General features: G+C 47.4%; 1 protein-coding gene across 1 annotated transcript; it reads right to left on the reverse strand.

Moving 5' to 3' along the window:
* Nucleotides 1-12,830: 12,830 nt before the first annotated feature.
* Nucleotides 12,831-13,790, reverse strand: LOC141462477 (olfactory receptor 52B2-like). The gene has a single exon (XM_074144319.1). It carries the CDS (start codon nt 13,788-13,790, stop codon nt 12,831-12,833), a length of 960 nt encoding a protein of 319 aa, XP_074000420.1.
* Nucleotides 13,791-16,336: the final 2,546 nt, after the last annotated feature.

Here is a 16,336-nt window from a genome sequence, read left to right on the forward strand (position 1 = left end):
TCCAATTTGGACAGTGATGTAGCAGAACTGGGGCCAACAGAGAATGAAGTAATAAGAGGCAATTTGTTTACCAGGGAGAAGATGAAAGTGGAGAAAAGAAATGTCAAAGGCAGTTAGAAGGAGGGTCAAGAAATGGTGAAGGAAATAATGAGGCATGCAAGTGATGTGTTTGGGGCTGTCCAGGTAACAGCTGAGCCACCCTGCACTTGACCTCTATGTCTGGAGCAGAAACAAAACCCCAAAGCCACACCATGAGAGTAATTCTTGGGAGGAGTGGGGGAGGCATTCTGCTTTCCCTGGGTGATGGAGAAAACCTGGGTGGGTGGATCAGGCATCACCTCAGGTGGATGAGGATCACCTCATCACCCAACACTTCAAAAGGGAGCGGTTGCTAAGTGGCTTGTTTCAATAGTACACCTTAAATATTCCCAAATCATGAAGCTACGATGGCCATGAAGCTCCCATGCACTCACTCCCCCCATGTAAGGAGCACACCATCCGTCACTCCTGCCTCCGCGTGCCTGATACTCACTTCAGCAGGAAGAAATATTCTCCAGCAGACTTTGGGTGGCTAATTCACCAAAGAATCACAGAATCACATGGGGTTGGCAGGGACCTCTGGAGACCACCTGGTCCAACCCCCTGCCAGAGCAGGGTCACCCAGAGCAGGTTGCACAGGAACGTTTCCAGGGGGGGTTTGAACATCTCCAGAGATGGAGACTCTACCACCTCCCTGGGCAGTCTCTTCCAGGGCTCTGACACCCTCACAGCAAGGAAGTTCCTCCTCATGTTCAGAAGGAACTTCTTATGTTCAAGTTTGTGCCCGTTACCTCTTGTCCTGTCACTGGGCACCTCTGAAAAAAGACTGGCCCCATCCTCTTGTCCCCCACCCTTTAGCTCTTGCTCAGCATCAATGAGATCCCCTCTCAGTCTGCTCTTCGCCAGCTGAACAGCCCCAGGTCCCTCAGCCTTTCCTCAGCAGAGAGATGCTCCAGGCCCTCATCATCCTCGCAGCCTCTGCTGTACCCTCTCCAGCAGTTCCCTGTCCTTCTGGAACTGGGGAGCCCAGAACTGGTCCCAGTGCTCCAGCTGTGGCCTCCCCAGGGCAGAGCAGAGGGGGAGGATGACCTCCCTCCACCTGCTGGCCACGCTCTTCTTGATGCCCCCCAGGATGCCATTGGCCTTCTTGGCCATAAGGGCACGTTTGTCACTCATAGTCATCCAGAATTCCCTATCTAGTAAAAAAAAAACCAACAAATAAGCACATTTGTTCCTGCTCTTAAATTATTTTAATGACATATCTAATACCTTTGTATACTTTAAGCAGGAAAATCAGCCACTTGAGACATTAAGTGGCTCTGAGAACTCCCAGCAGTGGCAGATGTATGAGAAAGATTGTACAGAAGCAGTTACCGATCTCAGTTGTCAAGGATAGAAATTTAAAATGGGAAACAAGTTTTTATGGCTGAAACGTATCATGTCCTTAGGAGTAAACACGCTTCCAGGCTGTAGAACAAGCGCTGGGCGTGTCCAGCATCCTCTACCTGGAGTATGTAACAGCACAAATATTTCTTAGACTTTTAACCCAATAAATTAGGGTTTTTTTGGAAAGCTGTGCCTATGCATTAATACAGCTGGGGATTGGGATGGTGTTACCCTGGGTCCCCTGAGGCAGACAGAGACGCCGACGTCTGTGGTATGATGTGGGGGCTACATCTGTGAGGGGACTGGCTCCACACAGGTTCTGTTGGAGAACTGTCTGCCTTTACTTATTCTCCCCCGGTAGGTTAAATGTGCCACCACAAAATTAATTTATACAGTTCCATTAACTGGCTCAGAACCTTAATGTCTACTTAGATCAGATTTCTCCGTCCCTTCTCCCATGAAATTTTTAAAATTTCCAAGGACTGAGGTCCCACCCCCCATGGAGGAAGAATTTTTCCTTTATTCTCCAACTGAATTTCAATTTAAACTGAAAGAGGGGAGATTGAGATGAGATCTGGGGAAGAACTTCTTTGCTGTGAGGGTGGTGAGAGCCTGGCCCAGGTTGCCCAGAGAAGCTGTGGCTGCCCCATCCCTGGAGGGGTTCAAGGCCAGGTTGGAGGGGGCTTGGAGCAACCTGGTCTGGTGGGAGGTGTCCTTGTCCATGGCAGGGGGGTTGGAACGAGATGATCTTTAAGGTCCCTGCCAACCTAATCCATTCTATAATTCTGTGAATTTTCCCCTATTGCAACTTTTGTCCCCATCCTCTTGTCTTTTCACCTCTGATGAGCCTGACTCCATTTTATCTGTGATGTCTTTCAGGTATTGGAAGACTTTAATTAGAAACCTCTTTTCCCTTCTTTTCTTCTGGCTCAAAAACCCCATTTGCTCCAGCTTCTCTTGAACGTTGTGAGCTCCAGCCACCTGACTGTCCTAGTGGTCTCACCTGGCCTCGCTCCAGTTTATCAACATTACTTTTGCTTGTATGGCAGGACCCACAACTGGACAAAGTACTGCAGATGCAGTCAGATATTTGCTGATTAAAGGGGAAAAAAATCTCTTCCCTTGACCTGGTGGTTGCACCTTCATAAATGCAGTCCAAACTGCAACTGGTGTTCACTGGGGCAAGGGCACAACCGAGGTCTCACATCCAACCTACTGTCCTCCAAGCCCATTCTGAAGAGCTACTCTTCAGTCAGTCCCAGACAGGACCAATTCAGGGGCTTTTCTGTCCCAGGCTCAGGAATTTGGGGGGTTTTAATGAACCTCGTGGGATGGACTTGAGAATTTCCAGGTGCAATTCCACACTGTTCAGCGAGGACTCAACCCTACGAAGTGCTGGGTGTCCAAACCTGACTCGGGGGCTCATGAATGCCCCACCAGAGTTAGGTGAGCACTTTAAGCAACCCACCTCCCCATCCCACACCACTTTCCACACTTTACTTGTCCAAGTAATTGGTTTTCTCTGAACTGGAGAAGCATCCAGTCCTGCGAGGCTCATGGTGTCCCAAGGTGGGGAGGTGCTGGGACTGGCTGTGACTCCAGCAGCTCTTCTGGAAGGAGCACATTATTTCAGGCGTCTCTTGGGCACACAGACATGTGTCTGTGGCTTAGTCACGATGACTCACACTTGATACGGAATCAAGAATGAGCGAATCTTACTTCTGGAAGGAATGATTCATTAGCATAAGACCATTATTTATTGCTCTCATGATGTTGCCTAGAAGGAATGCAACAGGCTCCATTCCAAAGTGCATTTGCTCCCTGCTTGCACCTGGACTGGGGAGGTTTAACAAGGTCTATTGCCTAGCAGCCAGCGGAACGAGATGCTTGACACCTAAAATCCATCAAACACCTCTGAAAATCTCTGTCTAAAACACAAAAGCCACAACATCGTTAATTGGTGAGCTCCGGGCACAAAGGGGAAGCCTCTCGAAGAGTCCTGCACGCTGTTCTCTAGCTCTTGCCTCCATTTCAACTAAGCTGCTGGCATTGAAATTAACAGAAGACATCTGTCTCCTTTCCTTATACAGGCACAGTGCCGTCCTCTTGAGTGGTCACCGTCTGAGCTTTCTCAGACTACGACATCCTTGAGCTGAAGGTGGTAGCTCAAACCTAGGGAAGGGAAGGGAAGGGAAGGGAAGGAAGGGAAGGGAAGGGAAGGGAAGGGAAGGAAGGAAAGGAAGGAAGGAAAGGAAAGGAAAGGAAAGGAAAGGAAAGGAAAGGAAAGGAAAGGAAAGGAAGGAAAGGAAAGGAAAGGAAAGGAAAGGAAAGGAAAGGAAAGGAAAGGAAAGGAAAGGAAAGGAAAGGAAAGGAAAGGAAAGGAAAGGAAAGGAAAAGCAGAATAAAGGTTTGTGTACTGCACTCATCCTACCCGTCCATTTGTGGGGGATCTCCTTCAGGAACAAGTCCAGAGACCTGAGCTCCACAGCCTGAAGAAGTGACTGGAGACTGATCCATCCCGTTCGAATCTGTTCTCCAGGAGCACTTGCCCTTTCTGCTCTGCCCTTTTCTAAAGAATGATTCTGCAATTTCACACATTCCCCCCATTTCTAATGCCAGGCTGACCTGTCCATGTGTTTTGTTTTCACAGAGCAGCTCTTGCAGCCACTGCTTATCATGACAGCCCTCAGGACCACCATCTCCAAGCCTGCCAAGCGGCTCCTCTGAGGGATGGAGCGTGTGAGGATGGACCTGCCTCAGCTTGAATAGTAACTTCTTCTGAAAGCACCTGGGCTGAGGAACAGATGAGCTACATCTTCAAAGAGCAGAAGTTGCTGGTGATTTAGGGTGGAATAATGTTACGCTACTCAAACATTGCCCTGTGATCCAGCGCTGAAGACAGACCCAAGTGCTTTTTTGAAAACCAGCATGTATGAAGAATTTTCAAGCTGAGTAGTGAAATAATGAAGCAGAAACATTTGATACAGAATCATAGAATCATTATGGTTGGAAGGGACCTTTCAGACCATGGAGTCCAACCATCAACCCAACACTGACAAACCCACCATTGAACCATGTCCCTCAGCACCACCTCTGCCCAGCTTTGAAATCCCTCCAGGGATGGCCACTCCACCACTGCCCTGGGCAGCCTCTGCCAAGGCTTCACAACCCTTTCCAGGAAGAAATTGTTCCCAAGCTCCATCCTAAACCTCCCCTGGTGCAACTTGAGGCCGTTTCGTCTTGTCCCATGGATTGTTCCTTGGGAGAAGAGACCGACCCCCCCTGGCTACACCCTCCTTTCAGGGAGTTGGAGAGAGCGAGAAGGTCTCCCCTCAGCTTCCTTTTCTCCGGGCTGAACACCCCCAGCTCCTCAGAAGTTCACCAGACCTTCTCCTTGTGCTCCAGACACCTCACCAGCTCCGTTGCCCTTCTCTGGACACGCTCCAGCCTCTCAAGGGCTTTCCTGTCGTGGGGGGCCCAAAACTGGACCCAGCCCTCGAGGTGGGGTCTCAGCAGTGCCCAGTCCAGGGGTAAATTTCTGGTCACTTTTGTACATTTAGGCCATTATATGACCACAGAGAACATTAAAACCCAGCAATAATAATAAAATCTGGGGTTTCAAGAGATTAATTCTGTACCTTCTGTGTTTTGCCTGAAGCAGGGGCTGCTGAGTTCAAACATACAAGTGCTGTGTGCTCACGTATCTTCAGTTTCCCCCGCACAACGTGACTGGAAATAAAGTCAGAATACACCAAGATAACAGATAGAGACAACAGACAACCTCCAGTTACTGCGGTGTCTGGAGCCTGTGATGTCCATAGAGTCCAGGTTTACAAAAGGAGAGGTACCCATGGGAAAGGACCTGGCAGGAGTTAACGCTTGCTCTGGGACTAAATCCACGCTGGGGATTTCACTCATGGAAACACCAGGCTCTCCCAAAGTTCCCATTAGACCCCAGTCCCCAGGGTGTTGTCTCGAGGATGTTATGAACATGAGGGTCACCAACACGAGAGATGGTGTCTGAGGGGCCAGGTCAGCTTTTTACTCAGATTTATTTCTTGTATAATGACTGCAGCAGTCAAATCACCCCCTGGTAGGTGAGACCAGGAGCTTGATTTATTGGAACTTCTAATTCTGGCTTCTACCAGGAGTCGGGAACACTCCAGCTGTGATGAGGTTTTGCTTTGTTTTTAAAGCTTATAATCAGGACACATGAAAAAACAGAAGGGTTTACCTTTCATCAGGAAGCTTTTTCCCAGGTGAGAGTGCAGGTGGGTGCGTTGCCTTCACTTCTCTGGGAGGGTTTGTTTAAATCTACCTATTCCTCCCCTCTTCTTCGTTTTTTAGTGTCTGCCAGGTGAACCATCCTGGGAAAACACAGCTCATCCTGACAGGCTGAGAGAGTTGGGGGTGTTCAGCCTGGAGAAGAGAAGGCTCCAGGGAGACCTTAGAGCCCCTTCCAGTCCCTAAAGGGGGGGGCTCCAGAAAAGCTGGGGAGGGACTCTTGATGAGGGAGGGGAGCCATAGGACGAGGGGGAAGGGTTTGACACTGAAAGAGGGGAGATGGAGCTGAGATGTGGGGAAGAACTTCTTTGCTGTGAGGGTGGTGAGAGCCTGGCCCAGGTTGCCCTGAGAAGCTGTGGCTGCCCCATCCCTGGAGGGGTTCAAGGCCAGGTTGGAGGGGGCTTGGAGCAACCTGCTCTGGTGGGAGGTGTCCCTGCCCAGGGCAGGGGGGGGAACTGGGTGATGTCTAAGGTCGCTTCCAACCCAAACCATTCCATGATTCTATGATCAAGGAAAGAAGACTGAAGTCACCCACTACAGACCACCCAAGAAGTTCTCCCATCTACATTATTTATGATGCTGCGATTTCTTATCACTGCAGGTGAAATCAAATATTTTTGGGCTACTTTCAATGTTTCCAGGGATCTTGTTTTCAGAAAAAAGAAGTCCAAACAAGCTTTGTGTTAAACTACTTTAATTCATATTTTGTCAAACTATAAAATTCTGCTCCACGAAATGAAAAGCCCATTTTTCCTTCACATCTGCTCCCTAGCAGGCAATATAACAATATTTGTCATTTTTTTCTCCTTTTCTCTTTTTTAACACATTTTATGTGTTTTATGTTTAACACACTTTACACACTGCGTAAAGGGAAGACAAAACCTGGAACTGCAGAGTCAACATCTTGGGCAATAAAAAGTCAAATTTCTTCCATGAGAAGGAGAAAATGGTGTGCAACAGATATCGATTTCCTGGGTAGGATGCCACTCAGAATTTTTAAATGCAGCCTCGCAGGTAATGTAATAAAAATAAATAAACAAATAGGTTCTGGCTGTAGGAATCATACAGGAAATATTGTTTAATAACTTACTGCCCACATTCATCTCCTCTTGTCATGTTCTCATTGTGTTTACATTGATTGGATGTACAAGACAGCTGCAGTATTTCACATCTCTCAGTGTCCAAGAGTATAAAGCGGTGATAAAATACACATTAAACCCAAACGATCTCTGCAATATAGAAAGAAATACAGATAATGGCTATAGTCTAATGGCTGAGTCTGAAGGCCAGGAGAAGTTTGCGGGTTGGAGAGACACATGGGCTTGCTGAAAGCCCAATTAGAGGCCTGATTGCAAATGGCGACACAGTGAAGTCATCCAAGGGCCAAGAGCAGCTGGTCTTCAGGATGGGATCTCCCTGTGGGATGGGGAGAGGGATGAGAGCTGTTTCCCCCCAGCTGCCACTGCCCCGGGCTGAATAGACCCTATCTGGTCACCACTTACCCACCCAGACAATTTTTTTCCTAAAAAAAAACCTATTGACTGAACAGACTGTTATAGAATCATAGAATTGGCTGGAAGGGACCTTAAAGAACCCCCAGGGACACCTCCCACCACACCAGGTTGCTCCAAGCCCCCTCCAACCTGGCCTTGAACCCCTCCAAGGATGGGGCAGCCACAGCTTCTCGGGGCAACCTGGGCCAGGCTCTCACCACCCTCACAGCAAAGAACTTCTTCCCCACATCTCAGCTCCATCTCCCCTCTTTCAGTGTCAAACCCTTCCCTCTCCTCCTATGGCTCCCCTCCCTCATCAAGAGTCCCTCCCCAGCTTTTCTGGAGCCCCCCCCTTTAGGGACTGGAAGGGGCTCTAAGGTCTCCCCGGTGCCTTCTCTTCTCCAGGCTGATCATCTAATATACTTTGAAGGACACTTGGATCAACTTCCCACGATCCCTAGGGACTACAGGGAAGTAAACCACTGCACAGGGTGCACAACCATGCTCCTTATCAGCACACTTTGTGAATTGTTTGGGTTGTATATCCATGATCTTTGGCATCTAATCTGGTCTTCACGATGAGCGCGGCAGTTGTTGGGTTTGCGTTTGCTGTGCACAATGTCCCACTTTCCTGACACAGCAGGACACTCTCTCCCTGCCTGCCCCACACTCATCTACATCAGCTTACACTAACATACGGACCACAGCAAGAAGACCAGCCTTTTATGTTTGTGAGGAAATATTCACAATCTGCAGGACACCTTTGGGAGAAGAAAGCCGGAGACCTGATGCTGCTCAGCCAGGCCTGCTGGAGGTCTCCTGGCCCTGCAGAAGCACAGGACCAGAGGTAGCTGTTGCAACTCATTAATGGACTTTACAAATAAATAGTTTGTCCACATTAAGACCAATTCTCTTTCCTTGGGATCCAGCGTCTGATAGCTTGGGATGGTAAATGGCCTAAATCCCTCAGACCTTGGTGCAACTAAAGTGCTCCAGGAGCCACAGGTACCAAGGAAGGTTGCTCCAAGCAGCACCAGCACAGCCGGGACCCCTTGCCCGTGGTGCCAAGCCCCCCTGCACTAACAAAAAACAGCATTTCCCTGATCTTTGAGTGGCCAAACCTTGCTCCTCAGTTGGTTCAATCCACCCCTCTGCATTAGGTATTTGTATTTGCAACGATGATGGTGCCAAGAGTGTCGCGTTGATGTTCATAACCATTCCCTGGGAGGGCTGTGCCCCCCATCGCTGCCCCACCATGTCCTCGTGATTAAATAACGAGCTGCTGGCTTCCGCAGTGCTCTGTGCCACCGTTCCATCTGCAGTCCAACAGATCACCCGGTACATTACACTCTCCCTGCCAACTCTTGGTAATTAATATATGGCTGTCTGGCTTGCAATTAATTTCTCCAGCTTTCTTCGTGTCGACGGCTGGGAAACCTAAGGCTTAAATGTCCCTGCGCCTGGAATAAATCTTGAAAACTGCCATATTTTTTCCCAATAAGCTGCATGCAGGAAATTCCTCTTCCATATGGCACATCAAAAGACAGTCCAACCTTTTCCATGTCCTTTAGCAGGCAGTAAAATGGACCACCTCAAGGTTATATCTGTTGCTGTGCGGCTGAGGTTGCCGGCAGAGAGGTGAAGCCGCAGACCCAGAAGCGTAGATGTGGACCAGATCACCCCCTCACTCACACACGCAGCAGCAGGTGGTGCATTGAAAAGCCGACATTCCCAACAACGGCAAATTAAAGTCCTTCCGAGGCAGGGCTAAGGCTGCTGGTGGAAATTACACCGTGCATTTAGCCTTTTCGAAATCAGGAAAGCTTCCTTTGCAGTGGGCTAATCGGTTCACTAGCTGGGCCACCTCCCCGCTCTGTGCCCACGGACAAAAGGGGACAAGTTTTCAGGCACGGACTTCCCTCTCCAGCCCTGGACACCGGCAGTCGAGCTGGCGTGTCTCCTGCAAGCACAGATTTTCGGTTGGTTTTCTAATCACGCTTCAGTCTTGGTCTTGGGGCCCTTTGCACAGCACCCAAAGTTCTGAACTCGGTGTCTTGTGTTTGCCCTGTGCCCCCACTGGTAACTCCCAGTAAAACCCAGGAGCCGGTAGAGTGTTCTGGTGGGACTATGACACTGAGAACTCTCCAGCTGAGCCAAGTACCTGCAGAGTCTTCATAGAATAGTTTGGGTTGAAAGGGACCTTCAAAGGCCCAACCCCTGCCATGAGCAGGGACCTCTTCAACTACACCAGGTTGATCAAAGCCCCATCCAACCTGGCCTGGAATGTTTCCAGGGATGGGGCATCCACCACCTCTCTGGGCAACCTGGGCCGGTGTTTTACCACCCTTACCATAAAAATTTCTTCCTTAGATATAGTCTGAATCTCTCCTCTTTTAGTTTAAAGCCATTAGAATGATAGAATCATAGAATCATTCAGGTTGGAAAAGACCCTTGGGATCATCGGGTCCAACCATCAACCCCACTCTACAAAGTTCTCCCCTACACCGTATCCCCCAACACCACATCTAAATGACTCTTAAACACATTCAGGGATGGTGACTCAACCCCCTCCCCGGGCAGCCTCTTCCAGTGTCTGACCACTCTCTCTGTGAAGAATTGTTTCCTAATGTCCAGTCTAAACCTACCCTGCTGCAGCTTGAATCCATTCCCTCTCATTCTATCGCTATTTGCTTGTGAGAAGAGACCAGCACCAACCTCTCTACAATGTCCTTTCAAGTAGTTGTAGAGAGTGATGAGGTCTCCCCTCAGCCTCCTCTTCCTCAAACTAAACAGTCCCAACTGTTCCTCCTGAACATTTCTGCAGAGGCTCTTTGGTCAGAGACACAGCTTCATCTGCTGGCAATTAGGCAGTCACAGCTTCTCCAGTTGAATTTACAGGGGCTTAGTGATCAGTAAAGCATTATTTATCCACTCTTCAGTCATCCAGGAAAATGGCTCCTTTACTGCTCTCTAGAGGAGCAATGTTCAGGACAGGACACACGTTCCTGAAACAAACCTACTGCTAAATATCAGCCCAGGTATGACTCATACATGCAAAGATATTTTTGTGCTTCATATGAAGCTGGCAGCCATGCAGAATTCTCAGCATAATTTAAACCCAAATTAGTAGTTTGACCTAATGCAAATCAAACATTGGAAATCAAAGCCAAACAGATTTGTTTTTTTACCTCAAAACTGCACAGAAGCTGAGATTCCTGGAAAAAAAAAAAAAAGAAAAAAAAAAGAAAGAAAGAAATGCATCATCTCTGGTTTATGAGGAAACCGGTGACCATGCTGTAAATGTGCCATTTGCTGTAGCACCAGTTTCTTTCTCCCTGGCAGCTTTTGCGACTGTGCTGGATCATTTTCACAGAGATTTTGCAAGGTTAGGAGCCAAGCGAGACTTGATTGGTTTTGGAGCTGAGACAGGTTTTGGTTGGGTTTGTTTTTTTTTTTTTAATTATTTGTTGAAATCTGTGACACGTAGAATGTCAAGATCTGCACCAACAGAAAAGAGAGACATTAAGTGCTAAAACAAGAGTTTGGGGGCAACTCTCGTTACAACAGAGCAGGCTTAAGGCAGAGCAGCTGCTGGATTTGGACGGTTTCTCAGCTGCTTGTTTAGTGCTGACTATTCCTTGTGCTGTGGAAAATTTTCAGGGAAAAAAAAAAAAGCCATGTCTGTGCAGTGAAGCAAGATCTAGGCGGCAGAACAGGTGGAGTTTAAAGGCTTTTTAGATATCTTTCTTCAATGGCCAAGATCTGAGGTGCCTTCAGAGACTTTTGAGGATCTAAGTCAATCTACAGCAGCTGTGGGTTTGGTCTTTTCCATTTTGTCCATGGCCACCAACTGCCGGTTGTCTGATCCACGCTTTGGGTGCCAGAGGAAAGGGCATCACAGCTTCAGTCTGGCTGAGGCTGGAAGGGACCTCTGGAGATCACCTGGGCCAACCCCCTGGTCAAGCTGGGCCAGTTTCCCAGGACCACATCCAGGTGGCTTTTGGATATCTCCAAGGATGGAGACTCTACAACCTCCCTGGGCAACCTGTGCTGGTGTTAGACAACCCTCGCAGTGAAAAAGTGTTTTCTTGTGTTTTAAAGGAATTCTTTGCCCATTGCCTCTTATTGTATCACTGGACAACACTGGAAGGAGTCTGGTGCCCTCATCTTCATTCCCTCCTCTCAGGTATTTATGCACATTGATAAGATCCCTCCTCCAAGCCTTCTCGTCTCCAGGCTGAGCAGTCCCAGATCTCTCAGCCTCTCCCCATAGGAGAGGACCTCCAGTCCCATCACCGTCTTGGTGGCCCTTCACTGGACTCACTTCAGTAAGTCCGTATGTCTCTTGTACTGGGAAGTCCAAAGCTGGTACAGCACTCCAGGCATGGCCTCACCAGCAGTGAGCAGAGAGGATGGATCCTCTCCATCACTGGTCTTCCTGGTCCCAACCCCAGCAACGGGGAAGAGCTGGCAGCAAATTGCTCATGAATTATCTTATACAAACAATATATATAGGTGACAGTATGCATAACAGGATTAAAATTAAGAAATAAAGAGTGCAAGGTCCCACCAAGGTTGAAGTAACATTTGCTTGCTCTGAAACTCAAGAAGCAGACACAAAAGGGCCTTTTGGAGAGGTGAACTTGAGCATAATGGCAGAAGTAACCCACAAGCATTGCTGAGAAAGGACGTCCAAGGCTCAGGTTAAACTGAAGGAGCTGATGGGAGGAAATTCTGGGAGGCACCTTAACTGTGAAGCAAAACTTAGTCATCCACAGTACTGCCAAAACTGAAAACAACAGTTCATGCAAAAATTAACGTCAGTATTCTCAAATAGAGGAGACAGCTTTGGCTTATTCTGTAACAGCAATAAATATCGTGCCTTTATTGATAGGAAACCAATCGTAGCAGAAACCGGCCATAAAAAAACCTCACTGGCAAGAGCAATGGGAGGAAACAGAGCACTGGGAGTTTGCCTGAGCAGAGACCGACACTTCTGGAGCCAAAGGTGATGTCTCATCTGATGCCTCTGAAGCATCCCCCTCCTCTATTATAACCTGTCTTTTTAAAAAAATACGTTTTCAGGTGTTCTTTTGGGAACAGTTTTTCACCTATGTGTTTACTCAAAGTATGGTCAAATAATATAGTTAAGGGATCTGCTATTCCTTTGGGAGATTTTTTTCAATACAGTCAATTTTAATGAAGAGGAAACTCCTAAACTGAACTCCATTACACACCTGTCATCCAGAAGAACCAGTTCACTATGCATCTTTTCACCTGACACCAGAGAAAATGGTTTTTTGGAGATGCGGATTTATGGTCACACAGCAGTGAGAGCCACCTGCCCCCACCTTGTAGGGGATTTCCCACAAGTGACATATCTGCGGTAGGTTCTCCTTTCTTTGATCACCTTCCATTGCCAATTAGACATCCTGAACTTTGTCTTTTGTCTTACATTTTCTACAGACTGCTGGGGAAAGTGATGCAGGAATGTTGGGTGTCCTGTATTTGACTGTGGTTGCAGAAGACACAAGCCTGTTGCCCGAGAGAGTGGAAAGAGAACATTCAGGGTGGTGAGATGGAGTCCCACCAAGGTGTTCATCCCATTCTGACAGCGACACCTCCCTCTTACTCTTGCAGCAGATGACTCTTGGGGCAGATGAACACTTTCACAACCTTCTCTTTTATCTGCTGTGTCCGCACCCCGTACACCATGGGGTTCAGCAGCGGGGGGAAGAGCACATAGAGGTTGGCCAGAAGAATATGGATGTGGTGGGGGATTTCCCGGCCGAAGCGGTGTGTCAAAATGGTGAAAAAGGCAGGAATGTAGAAAAGTGATATAACACAGACGTGAGAGCCACAGGTGTTGAAAGCCTTGTGGCGGGCGGTCCTGGAAGGGAGTCTGAATAACGCCAGGAGAATTAAGACATAGGAGACAGCGATGAGGACAACGTCTACCACGATCGCCATGAAGGGCACGGCGAGGCCGTAGAGGACATTGATGGAGATGTCGGCGCAGGCCAGGCGGGCGATGCCCATGTGCTCGCAGTAGGTGTGGGGGATGACGTTGTGCCCACAGAAGGGCAGCCGCTTGAGAAGAAATATGCAGGGGAAAATGATGGAGAAACTCCTCAGCAAAGCCACCAACCCAGTTTTGAGGACGGTTGAGTGGGTCAGCACTGCCGTGTAGTGCAAGGGGTAGCAGATGGCCACAAAGCGGTCAAACGCCATAGCCAGCAGGACCACCGACTCTGCCGAGAAGCTGAAGTGCAGGAAGAACATCTGGGTGAGGCAGGCACCGAAGGAAATCTCCCCCGCCCTGAACCAGAAGAGGGCCAGCATCTTGGGCATGGTAGTGGTCGACAGCACCAGGTCAGCGATGGCCAGCATGGACAGGAAGAGGTACATGGGCTGGTGGAGGCTGCGTTCTGTCCTTATGACAAACAACAGGACGCCGTTCCCCAGCAGGGCAGCCAGGTACATGGAGCAGAATGGGATGGAGATCCAGATGTGCGACTTCTCCATGCCAGGGATGCCAGCCAGGATGAAGGTGGATGGCCTCAGGCTGGTAAGGTTGAACAGCGGCATGCTTCACCTGAAAGCAAAGGCAGAAGACACTGCAGAACATTATTTTAGATGCTAAAGCTCTTCCATCGCTACCACATGCCTCCTATTACCTTCTCTGATCTGCTCAGAGCCACAGCCTGGTCTAGTTTGAGCAACCTGATCTGGTGGGAGGTGTCCCTGCCCAGGGCAGGGGGGTTGGAATTTGATGATCTTTAAGGTCCCTTCCGACCCAAACCATTCTATGATTCTATGACAGCCAGAGGTATGATCCCAAACTACAGACCTATCATCTGGACCCAAACCACTCCTATTATCTGTAAACAACAATGTCCAAATTTTCTACCTCACTTGGTTTTAACTCTTAGGTGTATTTTTCTTCCAAGTACTTCCACTTAGACCCGAGGGAATAGAGACAGAATCAACCTTTACCGCACAAATACCTTAAATTGATGTTCTGTTAGTCCAGGGTAGAAGGAAGAAGTGGGGATGGAGAGAGGAGAGGTCAAGTGTTCGCAGGGATGCACAAGATGTTCTCAGCCATCGGGGGCTGCAGAAGGGGGGGTTAAGGTACCTGAGCTCACACCCGCTCAGAGAACAAAGCCAGCTCTGGGTTGGAAATTGTCTGCCCGTGTTCCTCCCTCGTCTCCAAACTTCTCTCTCCTTTTCCTCGTGGTTCTGGGACCTGGTTCAACTTCCTTTGCTCCTCTTTGCTGGGGCGAATCTAGCAGAATAAAATAAAATAAAATAAAATAAAATAAAATAAAATAAAATAAAATAAAATATATAATATAATATAATATAATATAATATAATATAATATAATATAATATAATATAATATATAAAATAAAATAAAATTTAACCAGGCACTTGGAGGACTTTTGGGTCAGGGAGAAGAACCTGGGTGAGATGGAGACACCCCCCCCCAGCCCAGGAAAGGGATGTGCTGCTGCCCCAGACCCAGACTCACATGAGTTAAATTGAGATGTCACCTTTTTTTTTTTTTTCAGCAGCTTCTGCAATTACAGTCAGCTCTTGTATACCAAATCCCAAAATAGGAATCGCCTATAGCACAGAAAGTGACGCAAGTGCTTGAAAAACCAACGGGTGGGGTTTCTGCATGCCGAAATATTGACTCCACGCGTGAGAAAGCAACTGCATTTCAAACAACAGAGTTGCTTCCCTGTTTGCGATCAGTAAGAGAGACTTTTCAGGTCTAAAATATCCTGAACCAAGAAATCCAAGGAGCCCGCTCCACAGAAACAAAACATGACAGTTGACTGTCTGTAAAAATAAAACGGGTCAAAATAATAACTGATTTAAAACATCGGCAATGTTTTAAAACAGTTCAGTGTAAATAAAAATATATGTGGTTTATTAACAGACGAGACATCATTAATGCTGATAGCAGATATATTCTGTGCTGTCGTACCAAAAGCCAGCCGCCTCTTGCAAAATTCAAAATATTAAACGGCAAATAAACAAATGTTAAACCTGCTGGTGGGAATCTCCGTGCAACCAGGAGATGCTCTGTGCCGGGGGAGCCCCTTGGCATTAGACACCTCCCTCCATAATCTAATCACTGCTGTAAATCCACATTAATACCAATATAGCTGTAAGGATGCACCTACAGCTACCTCTGAGCAGTCGCTTGGGTTCTTCTCTCCTGAAATCTTTCATTCTTAATTTAAACTAAAAGCTACAGCCTAGGAAAAAAAAAAAAAAATCAGATTCCTCCAGAGCCGCCTGAGGATTCCAGAAAACCTGCTGGCATCACGGCAGGAGGCGTTAGCCACGAGCACCCCCCTCCCCGTTTGCCCTGCGCATCCTCAGAGAAGGGCTCAGCATGAGGACATGTCCCCCCGGTGCTGGGAGGGGGGCGAGGGGACGGCAGCCTCCCCCCGCCGACAAGGAGAGGGGCTGGGGAAAATAAAACAGGGTGGGAGGGAAAGGTTTCCTCGGTGATTCATTGCCTCCTAACAAGAGGATGAAAATAATAAGAGTAATAAGAAATAAGTAAATAATAAAGTTAAAAATAAGAAGAAGCAAATAATAAAGTAAAAAAAAAAAAATAAAGTAAATAAGAAATAAGTTAATAATAAAGTAAAAAATGATAAGTAAATAATAAAGTAAAAAAAAGTAAATAATAAAGTAAAAAAAGTAAATAAGAAATAAGTAAATAATAAAGTAAAAAATGATAAGTAAATAATAAAGTAAAAATAATAAGTAAAAAATAATGTAAAAAAATAAAATAATAAATAAATAAAGTAAATAAGAAATAAGCAAATAATAAAGTAAAAAATGATAAGTAAATAATAAAGTAAAAAAAATAAATTAAGTAAATAAGCTAATAAGTAAATTAAAAAATAAGAAAAGAATAAAAGAAATCTCTGGCACGGCCCGGGCAGGCCCCGACTCTCCCGCAGGATGAGCCCTGGGATGCTGCAGCTGAGCCGGGAGAGCGGTGGGCACCGGCCGGGGGGCGGGGGGAGTCCACACTTCTTTTTCCCGTGCATCACCCCCCACCCCCGTGCGGGGTTTAATCGTGTCTGTTCGTGCTGCCCACCC

The sequence above is a fragment of the Numenius arquata genome, chromosome 1 (genome assembly GCF_964106895.1).
Source record: "Numenius arquata chromosome 1, bNumArq3.hap1.1, whole genome shotgun sequence".
Classification (NCBI taxonomy): domain Eukaryota; kingdom Metazoa; phylum Chordata; class Aves; order Charadriiformes; family Scolopacidae; genus Numenius; species Numenius arquata.